This window comes from Dendroctonus ponderosae, unplaced genomic scaffold, assembly GCF_020466585.1.
Source record: "Dendroctonus ponderosae isolate FM_Combo_2020 unplaced genomic scaffold, Dpon_F_20191213v2 Dpon_F_20191213_2, whole genome shotgun sequence".
Taxonomy (NCBI): domain Eukaryota; kingdom Metazoa; phylum Arthropoda; class Insecta; order Coleoptera; family Curculionidae; genus Dendroctonus; species Dendroctonus ponderosae.
Genome location: NW_026018165.1, coordinates 7,325,198 through 7,339,458, shown reverse-complemented (window position 1 = coordinate 7,339,458; position 14,261 = coordinate 7,325,198). Strand labels below are relative to the sequence as shown.

At 33.4% G+C, this 14,261-nt stretch overlaps 2 protein-coding genes and 1 long non-coding RNA gene across 3 annotated transcripts; all 3 read right to left on the bottom strand.

Moving 5' to 3' along the window:
* Nucleotides 1-251: 251 nt before the first annotated feature.
* Nucleotides 252-3,670, bottom strand: LOC109537837 (histone H3.3A). Its single transcript, XM_019904752.1, has 3 exons — nucleotides 3,415-3,670; nucleotides 2,802-3,094; nucleotides 252-684 (listed from the first exon to the last, which is right to left on the bottom strand). Exons 2-3 carry the CDS (start codon nucleotides 3,081-3,083, stop codon nucleotides 556-558), a joined length of 411 nt encoding a protein of 136 aa, XP_019760311.1. The 5' UTR covers nucleotides 3,084-3,094; nucleotides 3,415-3,670; the 3' UTR covers nucleotides 252-555.
* A 185-nt stretch (nucleotides 3,671-3,855) lies between these two features.
* Nucleotides 3,856-12,565, bottom strand: LOC109537836 (RING finger protein unkempt). The gene is made up of 11 exons (XM_019904751.2): nucleotides 12,163-12,565; nucleotides 11,850-12,059; nucleotides 9,039-9,325; nucleotides 8,844-8,979; nucleotides 8,582-8,784; nucleotides 8,398-8,519; nucleotides 8,027-8,210; nucleotides 7,807-7,908; nucleotides 7,621-7,749; nucleotides 7,273-7,558; nucleotides 3,856-6,616 (listed from the first exon to the last, which is right to left on the bottom strand). The coding sequence occupies exons 1-11, from the start codon at nucleotides 12,219-12,221 to the stop codon at nucleotides 6,145-6,147; spliced, it is 2,190 nt and encodes a 729-aa protein (XP_019760310.1). The 5' UTR covers nucleotides 12,222-12,565; the 3' UTR covers nucleotides 3,856-6,144.
* LOC125503460 lies at nucleotides 10,023-11,836 on the bottom strand. Its single transcript, XR_007280880.1, has 2 exons — nucleotides 11,695-11,836; nucleotides 10,023-11,635 (listed from the first exon to the last, which is right to left on the bottom strand). It is a non-coding gene; the product is annotated as an uncharacterized LOC125503460 (long non-coding RNA).
* Nucleotides 12,566-14,261: the final 1,696 nt, after the last annotated feature.

The window sequence follows — 14,261 nt, the reverse complement described above, 5'->3', positions numbered from 1 at the left end:
CTACCGACTGCGCCATTTACGTGTGGGTCAATACAAAAAGCCTTTTTAAAAAAGGTCTTTATTAGAAGCAGGATACAAATGAACTGGTTTCGCTTTGCAATTGTAACCTCGGTACATGTTCTTATCTTTGCTTAGTGTTTAATTAATTATTGCTTACAATTTAAGTTGCAAGAATGTAACTCACTTGTACAATCCTTCACCAACAAGTAATTTTCGAGAAAAAATATGTGATTTAAAAAAAGTGAAACAGCTTTATACGAGAACTCCTTTATTTAGAGGTTGTGTAACACCATCCGAAATGACTAAACACTAAATGAAAAAACCTATACATTTAAGTCTAAAAAAAAAACGAATTTCAATTTTACTGCAACCAGAATGATTTCCAAATTTAAACAGCCATCTGATAAATAAACCGAAATTACATGATTTCACGGGTACATTGTTCCAAATGAACATAAACACCTATGTTACTACGACACAACTGGCAGTAAGTGTGCTATGAAAACCGCTTGTAAAACTAAGAAAATATTAAAGTAATGATTATACGAAAACAGCTTAAGCTCGTTCACCACGGATTCGGCGGGCCAACTGTATGTCTTTCGGCATAATGGTTACTCGCTTGGCGTGGATTGCACACAAGTTGGTGTCTTCAAACAAACCTACCAAGTAAGCTTCGCTGGCTTCCTGAAATGAAAATAATAGTTCATTTACTACACTCAGCAATTACTTCAAGCCGATATTTCTATCAAATCGTTATATTTATATTGGCAACATTCAGTCTATGCAAGCGGTATTGAGACTTGCTGTACCTGCCACTGAAACTGATCCATTGCTCAAATTTTATTCGGGTAATTTAAGTTTCGTTTGCGACCAGCGTCACACCATTAGTACTTTGAATTTTAAACAATATTGAGTGTATTCTTCTCTTTTTCCTTTGGTGCTTTTAACGAGACAAATAATATATTCTGGTTGAGCAGTTGATTGGTTCAAGCAGTTGATTGAAACGATGGATTTTGAGAAAACGTTACCCGAGTTTTTATTCGTTTTATTTCGGAATATATCAATTCTTTTAGTGATCCCCATGTAATACATACTGCTGACTGTTTTAGAAGATTAAAATTGCATTTGATTATGTAAATTTAAAATTTTATACTAGCAGTGCGATAACATTTATTGGCTATAAAAAACTGGCTAAATTGCAAAGATAATTTGCATTGTTATTGAAATGCCTTATATGAACTATATATGAACATTATTCACGATGTGAAGTCATGCACAAGACAGTACGTACTATCTGAAATAAAAAATCCACAAAATACGGGAATGTGACAGAACAAGCGCCAATATTTAACCAAAATAAAAGTTGCATACAAAAAAGTCATTTATTCAATCTAGTTGTTCCGTTTCTTTGAAGGTTGAAAAAGAACTGCTTTTGAAGCAAACGCAATGCATTCAGTCGGGAAAAACCTGGTCTCAACTGCATATGATGTCTAAGTACTTACGAACATAATCAGGTTCTCAATGAAAGCATTATATTTCCCAATTAACTATTGTAAGGAGTTACGATATTTTTATGTGGGAAAGTACCGACGCGTACATTCGCTCAATGCAATTTGTCAAAGTATGCTGTAAATAATTTTAACAGGCCTTAAAAGCGAAGTCTGAATATTTCTTAATGCGGCAGGATAAACGATATCGATATCTGACAAAAATAACAAACGATTCATTCAGTGAACTTACGCTTATATAGGTACTTACAAGATGTTTTCAATCCATATTTCAACCAAAAAAAATCAAGCTAAACTAGCCCGGTAAGCTCGTGCCCACTTTCCTCCAAAAAAAGCGCTGTAGTACTTTTTAGTAGATGTAGAAACATCTTAATTACCTTACCATGGTGCTACTTTACTACAACGCTAAGTGGCTAATAATGTTTTTAGCAAAAATTTCGTTGCAATGAGTCTTAAAGCTCTAATGATTGTTATCATAACATGTTATAGACAGAGTCAGATAACAAAGCTATTCAGTCAGGACCGCAGCTCATTGTATAAAATGCAACTCCCTGCATATTTTAATTAAAAAATATAGCATTTTAGATTCTTCTTTGGAAAAAATAACCCACCGTGGATGAAATTGCGGTTCCTATGCGATTTATTTGAACTTATTGTCTCATGCTCCAATAACACTAATAACACATTTAAGCGCAGTTTAGCAACAATGTGCTTAGTTTTGGTGAAATATGGACAATTTCCTGTACATTCTGTTTCTTCGCTGATTGTGTTCTTTGTGAGGTGGGTACGATACAAGGGGTTTTCAAACCAACTGCTTAATTCTAAGCGTAATTTCAATAAAAGAAACAATATTAGAATTCCCTCAACCGTAAATGGCGTCAGGTCTTTTGGGATACAGGGGGCTGAAATTAGTAAAACTGTTTTTGTAATACATAGTATGTGAAATTCATTCAAAACGAGAAAACCTATAACTGATTTCCCTCATTAGCATATTGAGACTTGTTCCTGCATGTGCATGAACGATTTAACGATGATGCCGAATATGATAATTAATTTCAATCATTTTAGCCCACGTGCACTGACCAAATTTAATAAGTCAGAAATATTCATTTACCCCATTTTGTAAGAGGACAAATATTAAATGCTATTGATTAGTGTATCTATGACGATTTCCAAATTAGTTTTAGGAGAGTACCTATTTAAAGTAGATTTTTAGAGATGTTTGGTAGAATGTGGATATGGCCAACGATATGTTAGTTTTCACTAAATAACACTCCTAGCCTATATACTAACCTGTAGGGCCCCAATAGCAGCCGACTGGAACCGAAGATCAGTTTTGAAATCTTGTGCAATTTCTCTCACCAATCGTTGGAAGGGTAATTTTCGGATGAGCAATTCGGTGGATTTTTGGTATCTTCTGATTTCTCGTAGAGCGACCGTACCAGGACGGTAACGATGGGGCTTCTTCACTCCTCCTGTTGAGGGTGCTGATTTCCTGGCGGCTTTGGTGGCCAGTTGTTTACGGGGAGCTTTTCCTCCCGTTGATTTACGGGCAGTTTGCTTGGTACGAGCCATTGTTTATAGTACTAAAAAATAAACACGTTTTACTGTTATGTCAATTTGGCGCCAAAACAGTATATTTAATCTTAAAAGGACAAACATGTGTTTTACTTAGTACTTCTATGCACATCGTTCAAGTAAGAACAATTCCTGACTGGAATTATTAGTAATTTACATTTGCACAAGAATACAAACAAGATGGCCGCTCTGAACCATTAGAATTAATCTGAATGCAAACAAATGCATGCAAGAATTGCACCAAACTGTCGTATAAACACGATGAGCATCATTTGGGAGGTTTAGTCTAATAATAAAACACTGTTAAGTTGATTACAAATAAACTTACCGCGTATTTTTTATAAAATCGACTCTCAGCAATATTACACTACGCACAAGAACACGGCGTACCTGGAATTGATCGGAAAACAAAGTGACGCCTAGCAACGGCAGTTTATTGGCGGCATAGTGAGACTAAACGAGGTGGGGATAATGGCGCCAAATTTGAAAAAAAAATTACTAAATTCATTATATTTGTCATATTATTAGTTGTTTTCCTATTCTTCTATCTTTTTGTAATTCATTTCAGCGTCAAACATCTTGTGCGACAAGTAAACTCAAGTTATCTATAAATAACGAAACACTGAAATCAGCGATTTTATTCAATATGTTTATTTTCATATTTGCTGAAACAAGGTAAATATTTGCGGCATAATTCAGATCAAATAAACTATTAGATGTTGATTTTCGGGTTTGATTGGATCTGTTGTTTTTAAATAAAACTAGTAAAAAAACTAAAATATTTATATTTGTAGAGGAAATTATTATAAAATAAGCGATGAAGGTACATATATATTATGAATTATGTTCTTAATTTTAAATCTACATATCGAAAAAACCACATTTTACAGTAGAGAATAACACTTTATTTAAAAATACTTTTAGAATTACATATTATATTCACATCTACGTATTGCCAAAAAGTCTCTAAAATATTTTTACGATATAATATACTTGATCGTTTGTACTTATTTTATAAAATTGTTTCATTAACATAAAACTGTAAATTCACATAGTCTGGTGGAAACTGAAATTTCGAAAATAGTATTCAACAGTTCCAAATGAAAATATTCGATTGGTACGTGAAACGGTAATAGCAGCAGCTCCATAAAAATTACTATTGTTGGCAAGTAATATGTTACGAATATAACGTGTCATAAATGCATGTTTTCTGTTACATATAGCAAATCATCTGATTAGTTGAGAATCAGTAAACTTACGACTAACTCGTTTGAACTGAGCCCCAATTTGGTGACATTCAATAGTAGAAAATATGGAATTAAACATTTACAATCAAAAAGGTAATATTGAAAACACACGATAGGTACAAGTATTACATTTATATTAAGAGCAATATAAATTACCATGTAATGCTAAAGTGTTATGCGCTAGATCAAACTAGTTAAATCAAATTGGGTTTGGCCGTGTGAAAATCTGGTTGTCAAGTCAAAAAAATACAACTGCAAATTGTCAATTAACGAATATAATGAATAATTCGCAAATTTACTTTAATAGGCCTGCAAATAATTGCTAATACCTACATGTTTAAAACAGTACTATATGCCTACTAGAAGTATGCCACAATTTAAATCGATGATGAAAAGCTATCCTAATTATTACACAGTTCAATATCAAAAGCAAATTAAAAAATAATACAGAAAATTGTCATTTGCTTTGCGCATGAGAATCTTGTCAGAAGATGTCAAAATATGCAGAGCTTCCAATATTGACAGGACTCACCCTGTAAATGTACATATTATAGTGAAACTTTTTATTGAGATTTTAATGTAAGTTTCTTAATGTTCAAACTAAACAGCGTTTCATTTACAATTTGCATGAAGCAGGCATGACGTAATAATTGAATTCCTTATCTCTAAATCACATAAAACAGTCTTGGTAAAAATATAAAATCTCATCAAAAAATTTCACATACATTCACTGAATACACATTTATTTCAGTTTTACATACACTGTTTGAACGGAATAAAATCAAATTTGCACTGCGTCAGAAAAAGCAAAAAATTGTTTAACAACTATATCACACATAATCACTCTATACAAGGTGGCAAATGACAAAATAGACAATGGAAAATCAATCACTTTGGTGAACTATATTGCTGTACCAATTTAAAGATCCATTAAATTAATAAACAGAAAATCGATATTCTGATTAATTTACTTAAATTATTTGAAACCAGAAGCGTTTGAAATTGGATTAAGAAACACATTTGCCTGGATATCGGAATACCTGAATGCAGCCCGCCGGTGAATTTTTTTTTGCCCGCTGTTTTTCGCTCCGAGAAACGGTGAGATTGGCGCTAGCCAATCAAACAAACCTTTTGTAATGAAGTGTGTTTGTAATACAAGGGAATCTATAACTAGTCGACTTTTTAAATGTATAACTTAATCCATCAGAATTAATTCACTTGAATAGAATCCTGATTCCAAATTCAAACACTCTAGAAAAACATACATGAGAAAAATAAGAACCCATAGCTATTCTATATATGTTTCGGTGCAGCAATAAAGCAACAATAGATTATCAAATTAAAAAATAGCAAAATTCTAATGACTGTATTAAAGGAAATATATTGATACATGTCAATTTACTCTTAAAGTGAAAATGTTCGCTTAATTTAAATAATATTTTCATACCGTAAATTGGTAAATTGGAAATTCTATTTTCTTAATCTAGTATGGGGATTATGTAACTTTCTTAATTGAGATAACTAAGCAAGAAATCAAAATTTTTCTTCAAGGATAATATGTGGCAAACAAGAGAAGATACTACTTATTGGATTTTCAAAATAAGTAACTACAGTGATGTCACTCTATTATATCAATTTATACAATACTATAGAAATTATAAAGACTGTAACTATGAATAAAATTTGTTAAATTGTAAGATATAATACTGTAAGTTACCCTTATTGTACTTGAGTTGATGTTATAAATGCTAATTCAAAGAAACCAAAGGATAACCTACAGCAAAGTCCTTACAAGCCTAATATCCGCATATTCACATATTTGTCACCAGGTTATTTGGTGTTTGACAGTATGGGCATTGAGACTGTGTATTCGCGCATGTATCACATAATACGAAGTGATTGCAATTCAAAGTAACAGTCCTATTTCTTTCTTCGCATACCATACACTTAGATGCTGTTTCCCTATATAAGACTTTTTCAATTTCCTCAAGATCTTGCCTTATTTGCGAATGTATGGATTTCAAAACACTAAGTGATAATTTACTCAACTCTGATACTTTAGTTATTCGACGTATGTGGGGACCATCTTGCAATTGCTCACACTCTTGTTTAAGGGATGTGTACTGAGTTAGTGTTTCTTGAAGCTTATTCTCTAATTGTTTAGCTTTGCGGTTTGCATCTTCACTTTCGCGCTTCCAAGCATCGCAAGCCGTTCTGGCTTGCTGAAGTCTCTCTTCCCAATTATTTAGTTGTAATCTTGCTTGCGTTAGTTCATCTCTTAATCTGAAAAGCCAAATTGGTTGACTTGAAGCATGATCTGACTAACCAAATTTACGCTGGCTATAAACTTCGAGCCAAAAACGACAAAAACTAAAGTAAATGGGGAAACATTATACGACGGTTTAGCGATTGTTCCGAACCGATGCATTAAATTCGTTACATTTATTTAATAATTCAATTTGAGGTGGACCAAAAAATCCTCAAATAATATCTAACAGGCGTCATGACATCAAGGATGAAATTCATCCTTAAGTAGGTGCAAGTTAATGAGAAAATGTTTGTCGCTTTACAACATTTTCAAGCTATTATTTCATTAATATTAACTGTCTCTTTTATTGCTTTTTAGAGATAACTTTCTTAAATAAACTGAGATTAGTAACAGTAATCCGTTTGAAGCTTAGCAGAATACTTCTCCTGAAAAATACGAACTTAGCAGAAATTTAAAGGCCGAGAACTTACGTATTCCAAATTAAAAATTAACAAAACGTTTTAGTTTCAAAAAACCCTAAAAAATGAGACATGTGAAGTTCGATTTTTTACTAAAAATCCAACGAGGAAATTGCAAAAAACCGAGCTAAGTCTTCAAACAACAAACACAAATGTAGCCCCACTTGAGACATTATAAAAATGCATTAAATCATCATTAAAAATAAACTTACCTTGCAACTTCCATATTATTATTCATGCTTGGGGATATACTAAAATTATTGTGATTCCTAGAACTGGGAGATATACTTTGAGCAGGAAAGTCAAAAAAGCTGGAAAAATTATTGATTTTCGATGCACTAGTACTCAATTGGATCTGTCCGTGATTTAGAAAGTCCATTGTGTCGGACTGGGAATATCTAGTAGCCGATAAAAACGACTGCATTGGACTGTTGTTAGGGCTGAAGCATCCAAGAGTTCTGGGTGCTGAACTGGGAATGTTAACGGGAGCAGAACTACCTGTAAAACATTGAATACCCGCATTAGAATAATGTCTGGTTTCAAACAGTCAGCATCATTACCTAGCAAACCTGCCGAAGACAATCCAACTGATATTGAATTGGATACAGTAGGAGAATCATTTTCCAAATCTCTATCTAGTGCTCCTGATAAGTTAAGATCATCCAAATTGAGTTCATCCAAAGCATTTCCTAAGCAATAACCATGCTATAAATCTTTCAACTGTTTCTTTGTCAAAACACACTTACCTACAACACTTTCAACTGTGTCATTACCAGTGAAAAATGAATTTCCCAAGCTGCTATAAGCAAAGCAAAGCGTCTGTTTCCTTTGCTCCCTTTGTATAGGATCTAGAAATAAAGTTGAATAATTGTAAAGTTCGTTGACGGTAAGCTTCAGCTAACATGCCCAAATGTATAAAAACTTTTTAAAAAATTCACAAACTTGAAAATTATTACTTATTCTTACCTAGATTAGGATCTTTTTCAATTTGCAACAATTTATTACTCAGTTCTAGTCCTAGGTTGTTAGGTCTTTGGAAAGGTATACTTTTATGCGTTAATTGTGCCCCTGGGGCTTTATTACTGCTACAACTATTTGAGCCTATTGATGATGTTGAAGACGCCGATTCGCTAACTTCACTACTTCCGTTCTGCAACAACAGAACCTCAGTAAATATATACCTTTACTAAGTAAACTGTATGTGGCTTGCCGGTTTTTTACTAGTTATGGTTATTTCAGGGACTGATACAATCTACTATCACCAATACAATAATAAATATTGTAAACCCATGCAAGGTAATGATTTTGATGCTAATTAAAATGCACAATATACTTACAGAACTTTCACTATTTTTTTCTTTTTTCAGATCTGAAGTATGCGGGGGAAGTACGCTAGATAAAATTTCTACAAGATTTGTGCCTGATGAATCGCCAGTGTCTCTAGACACTCCTAACTCTTCTATAACAATTAAACCATTAAAAGTAGATTAGCATTCAAACTAATAAAGCTAATAAACTTACGTTCTACATGTGCAAATGCGCAAAATACACCCCTTGGGCAATATCCCGATTGCTGAACATCATTGCATTTAGTGCTTTTATAAATTTCCGGATGAAACTGTTGCTCTGTTCTAGTATGACAATATGAACACATATCTCCAGCGTCGCAATTACCGGGTTCTCCCCATTCCTCGCCATGTTTCACATTGGGACAAGGAGTTGATCTATATAAATCCAAATTGTTTTTGCACACGATGCAAGTGAAATACGCCAAATTAACTACCTATATTTAAACTTTCTGGGACTTCTCCTTTTATCCTTGCTATTGTGAAACTGTGGGCACGCATACCCCTGTCTGCATAATCGCGGCGGTCGTTTGCATGGTTCAGTTTTATAATTTGATAATACGAAATTGGTATCTGAAAGGATCATATAAAGTTACATTGATTCATCGAATTTAAGGTTCTAAAACAAATACCTTGCCATTTGGGATCCTCATTCATTAAATTCCTTTCTTTGTCTAAAGCATTAGGTCCATTTGAAGAACAACTACCTTCAGCTTCTGCTGCTTCGAGTGCTTGAATTTCCTTTATATCATAAACTGGCGGTCTGTGATCGTGACTTCCATGTGCAAATGCACAATGAAGCCCATTTTTCACACAATAACCCCTGGAATCGGTGTCATGTACGCACATACATGTTTTATAATATCTTAAGTGATATCGTCTTTCAGTGTCCCCTGCAGTTCTATGTAAATATGGACATCTGGAAGGGATGGAATTTAATTAATTACAATTCTGGTATAGCTTAATGTTGCAATTTTACATCATCCAACAAATATCAATGCGATGTGATTCTACTGCGATTGTTGCGAGGGTGTAATAAATAAACAGGGCTGATTTATTTTTCAAATTAACGCTTTATTTTATATTTAGATTCAGACTTTTTAAATGTTGTCATCGTAGCAACTCTTCGGCCCACGCTCTTCAAGCGCTTCTTTCAGGGGACCAAAGAACTCAAAGTCGCAGAAATCAAAGTCGAGTAAAATTTGTCTAATATCTCACTTGTAACCTTTGCTGAATGAGGGCAGGGCGTTCCGTGATAGAGAATTTGATTTTTTTAACTTATTGCATCTTTTCTTAATGTATCGTATCCACTCCATACTTAGCTGCATTGACTCAGGACTGTATCGGTGTTTCACCACAGGTTACGATTCGATTCAAAAATGCTTCAACCTTTTGTTGAAATCGGTCCAACAAGCACTGACAAATCTCAAACCCGCTCTCAATATATTAAAATAGTCAGTATCAAACAGGCAGTTCTATGGATGTGTTTTTTTATTAAAATAAACACATTCAAGTAGAAAATTATAATAAGCTCAATATTAAAATCCATCAAAAATTACATTACGTAGAAAACAAAGCAAGATTGCTTACGATCCACAAAAATAAATGTAAAGATGTTTATTTCACGACCTTTATTTTATAAACAGTTGCTTAAAACCTACTTTAATGTCTTCAATCTAGAGCAGTCTAATGTTTTCGACATTTTCACTTCTCATACGGCATAGAACAGAACGTTATTTTAATTAGAACAGCAGTATAAGAAAAATGATAAGTTTTGCGGCTGTTTTCTGAAAAACCGCCACTCTAAATACATTTTGCAAATAAAACATTAAAGACTGGGCGGAAACTAATTGGAATCTAGAGATGTAATGAAATTACATATGTACTAGTTATAGCACTTGTTATACCCTGCCGCCAGACAAGAAAATGTTAAGTAGTCCACCATCAGTATATGTAATATTCACATTTATGGATATATTTATCTGACTAAAAATTGACAGTCTAACTTAATAGAAAAGCAAACAATGAATGATAGTCAAGTCAATATTCGTATAAGTTTAAATAAAATGTATAAGTGATAAAAATTCCAACATATTATACTCTACTCTCCACTACAAAAATGTTGCCCCTATGCAGTTGAACAAAAGTTCAAATAATGAATTGTAATAAATGTAATAATTTTTTGAATTACAATACAAAAGTATAAATTGGAATGGTTGTTTTATATTCATAATAAGTTTCATTATATTCATAATAACAAAAATAAACCAAAAGAATCGCCCTAAAGCAAATAATAAAAATGGGTTAGATATACGGCTGAGTGTAATATCTCTAATACGTGCTAGACAAATTTGAGCGGCAATCGTGCTTAGGAGAACACAATATTAAAAAAAACAATCCTATACAATGAGAAATCAATATTATCAAGCGTTTAAAGAAATTTTAACCAATTTTATTAAAAAATCTAGATATAAGTATTACAGTTTAGCATCACACAAATATTGAATTATGTTAAGTAGTATACCTGAGCAGTGGAACAAGCATCCCTATACAATTTTTTTGCAGGAAAATCTAGGCGTAAGTAATAATGCGGACCTTGAGTACAGTCATAATAATTTAAAGAAAATAGTAACTATAAAAAAATCTACGTATTTATGATCAAGACATTTTTTCGAATAAATCATTTTTAAATATTTCGGCAGTTCCAAACAAATCACTATTGATGATGAGAAATAAAACAGTTCTGAAAGTGGAAAATATGGGCCAACTATATTTTCTGGTAATTATTCGTAATGTAATCGATTACAAAGATTTACCTTTAAAATTTGATTCTTCTCTGAACTAACTAAAGCATAGGATAAATAACATTTAGGACAAGTGAATCAAAAATATTAATAAATGCGCACAAAGATGAATCTGTTTCTAAATCATCGTCATTATTAAGGTCAAGATAAAATCTTTTGAGACAAAAGGATCAAATTGAGGAAGCAAAAACCAAAAGCATTCTTCCTTCCAATCAAAATTCATTACATTAATGTGGATATTAAAGAGCAACAACATTTGACTAAAAACAACCACGTAAACTTAAGTAGCTTGAACAGCGAAATGATTATTAAATTAATAAGCTTATGTAATTCCGGAAACGAAAAAATTATGAAATGTCGCGGTAGGTTAGTTTTGTTTTGGTCCTTTGTTTTTATCCATAATGAAAGTTGGGTTAAACATGGACCTGAAATGTCAGAAATACAATTTTGGTGGAGATTTTCGTCTGGTTTAGTGCATAACCACCTGCTACTGATATTTTGAGCGCAAACGATGTTTTGCTGGCGTCAAGTTACATAAGACGGCACAACAAATGGTTAAAAAGCTAAATGCGCCACAAAAATATCGCACCCACCATTGCAGAAGAGTGACAGATTAGCTAACCAAAAAGCTGAACTTACTCGTCTCCGTCTGGACAAATTCCCGTTGTTTCGTCGTATTTTGTGCAGTAATTGTCAGCACTGTAATTAAAAGTGCCATCGCGACGCCTTACAGGTCGTCGGCGTCTCTGGTTCATAAAATGCCAGTGAAAACAGGTGAAAGGACGATGCTGTGTACATTTGTGTTGTAAGAAGAGCGGGCATTGCTCGACGCGAAATTCTTTTAGATATCTAGAAAACAACCACGTATTTCAACATGATAAACAGACATAATTGCACGGGATTGAATACGGAATGCGTCACAACATGAAAAGTGCACTAAAAATACACTTACGAGTAATGATTTGGCTTTTCCGTCTGAGCTGTCAACAAAGGTTTGGACTCTGACGGCATTTTGTTATCACTGGGGCGCAACAATGCGGCGCAGGGCACGCTCACAAACAACGAATCACGACATGTAAACACGATCACGTGCACCAAGGATCATGGGAAATCGACACAATTCAAGGACGCCGTTGTTTTGATGAAAATTTCTTAAAACACCTGCGTTTTCCTTACACTTCCACTAATCCTTCCATTTAATCGTCTTACATTTACTCCTACGTATAAGTATATTGTTTACTGTCCCGAATGCACCGCGTTGCCGACTTTTTCTCGAGTTTCTTAGTAAATCCCAGTTGGATAGACGTAGAAGGGTTAATTTTCTTTGTTTGCTTTTCTATTCATGGGGCTGTAATTCTTGAACGCATCTATCTTAATTGCCGCATGTGGCAGCGTATTCTCGACTTTCCAAGGGCGTGGTCTGAATCTAGGCAATCCTCTTACCACATATTTCATAATATTAATTGATATTTATCAAAAAACTAGTAGGTTTTGACGAACGGAAGAAGGAGGAGCAGGCATTTGTTAAAACCTTTAGCCAGTTTCATAGCCGTAAAATGTAAAAACTACCATTTCCATATTATCTGGTTATATTTAGAATCAAATCAAGTTCAATCCAATAATTACGAACGAATTGATTATAACTAGAAAATTACTGATTATTTTGAAAAACAAATAGGAACTTTAAAATGGGCTTGCTGCTAGCGGGTTAACAATGAAATCTATTTATATATTTATTGTAGAAGTAAACCGATAAAAAGCACTTCTATTTATCAAATTATAATCAACCAATGAAGAAATAGAATTAACATACAAATATTTCAGCTCTACTTTGATAATTAATTAACAGCTTTGGCAGGTATTCAGCAGGTGTCGCTAGCGTGGTGTTGGTTTATCCAGCTGCCAACATGTTTCTTGGCGGTTGTTTCATTTGAGTGAGTATTTCGAGATTCAATCCAGGTAACAATTTTATTAATTACTAAATTTAGAACAGGCATATAGTTAGCTTAGAATCATTTTTATGCGTTGCTTAAATTCGCTATTTATTGAGTAAAATAATTATGTATGTGAATATGTCAGATTCAAAACGCTTTAAGTTGCAGTTTTTGACTTAAAGGTGACATTAATTGATTGCTTAATGTTTCAAAAAGGGAAAGTTTCTATCTAGTCCAGGAGGGTTACAGATTAGACTTGAAACAAAAAATATGTATATTTTTTTCTGTCCTATCTGGACAGTTTCTAGTAAATTATTCTGAATGGTCTGGCCCAACAAATTTTCCATAGTAACATCATCTCCAATGTTGCGTAAAGTGGATGACCAGAATCAACATGTATTTTTTTTAACTTGTTGCGGTAGGCAGACTTTTTGCATCTTGGTAACTTCATATATCAGAACTTTTAACAAATATGGCTCGAAATCATTCTTGTGGGCCTGATGTTGGACTGTGGTAATATATCCGACAAAATGTCCCAGAAACTCAATTGCGTTTCTACTATTAGGATTATTATCATCTCCTCTCTGCGACTCTCGAACTCTGCGAAATTCACCTTGTTATATTCCTTTTCCATGAGCTAACATTCTTCAAAGGATTTGCAGTCGACGACTGGGAATTGTTCACTATGTGCATTATTCTTCGTTCCATTTTGCATCGGTAATTTATTCAAAAAAACTATACTTTTGTATTTTTCGCTTTGTTTGTGTCAAAAACAGTCAAAAAAGTTTACTCCATTTACTCGACTCTATATTACTCTGAAAAATATAAAAAAATTTAAAATAAAAAATAAAAAATATACTATTTCCGAGCGATACCAATAGTTACCTAAGTTACGTCACGTTAGAACCATATTTGAAAGGTTTCGTCGTAATTCGGTTCCTATACTTTGAGTATAAAACATACCTTTTATAGTTTTATATTCAATGCTGATCTTACATCTCGTCAAATATTTGAAAAAGTGTTATTCGAAAGCAGAGAGAAAATATACAGGGGTGGCCATTTTATGAACCTTTGTATGGGTAACTTCTACATTTTTAAAGATAGAGAATCCGTTAAA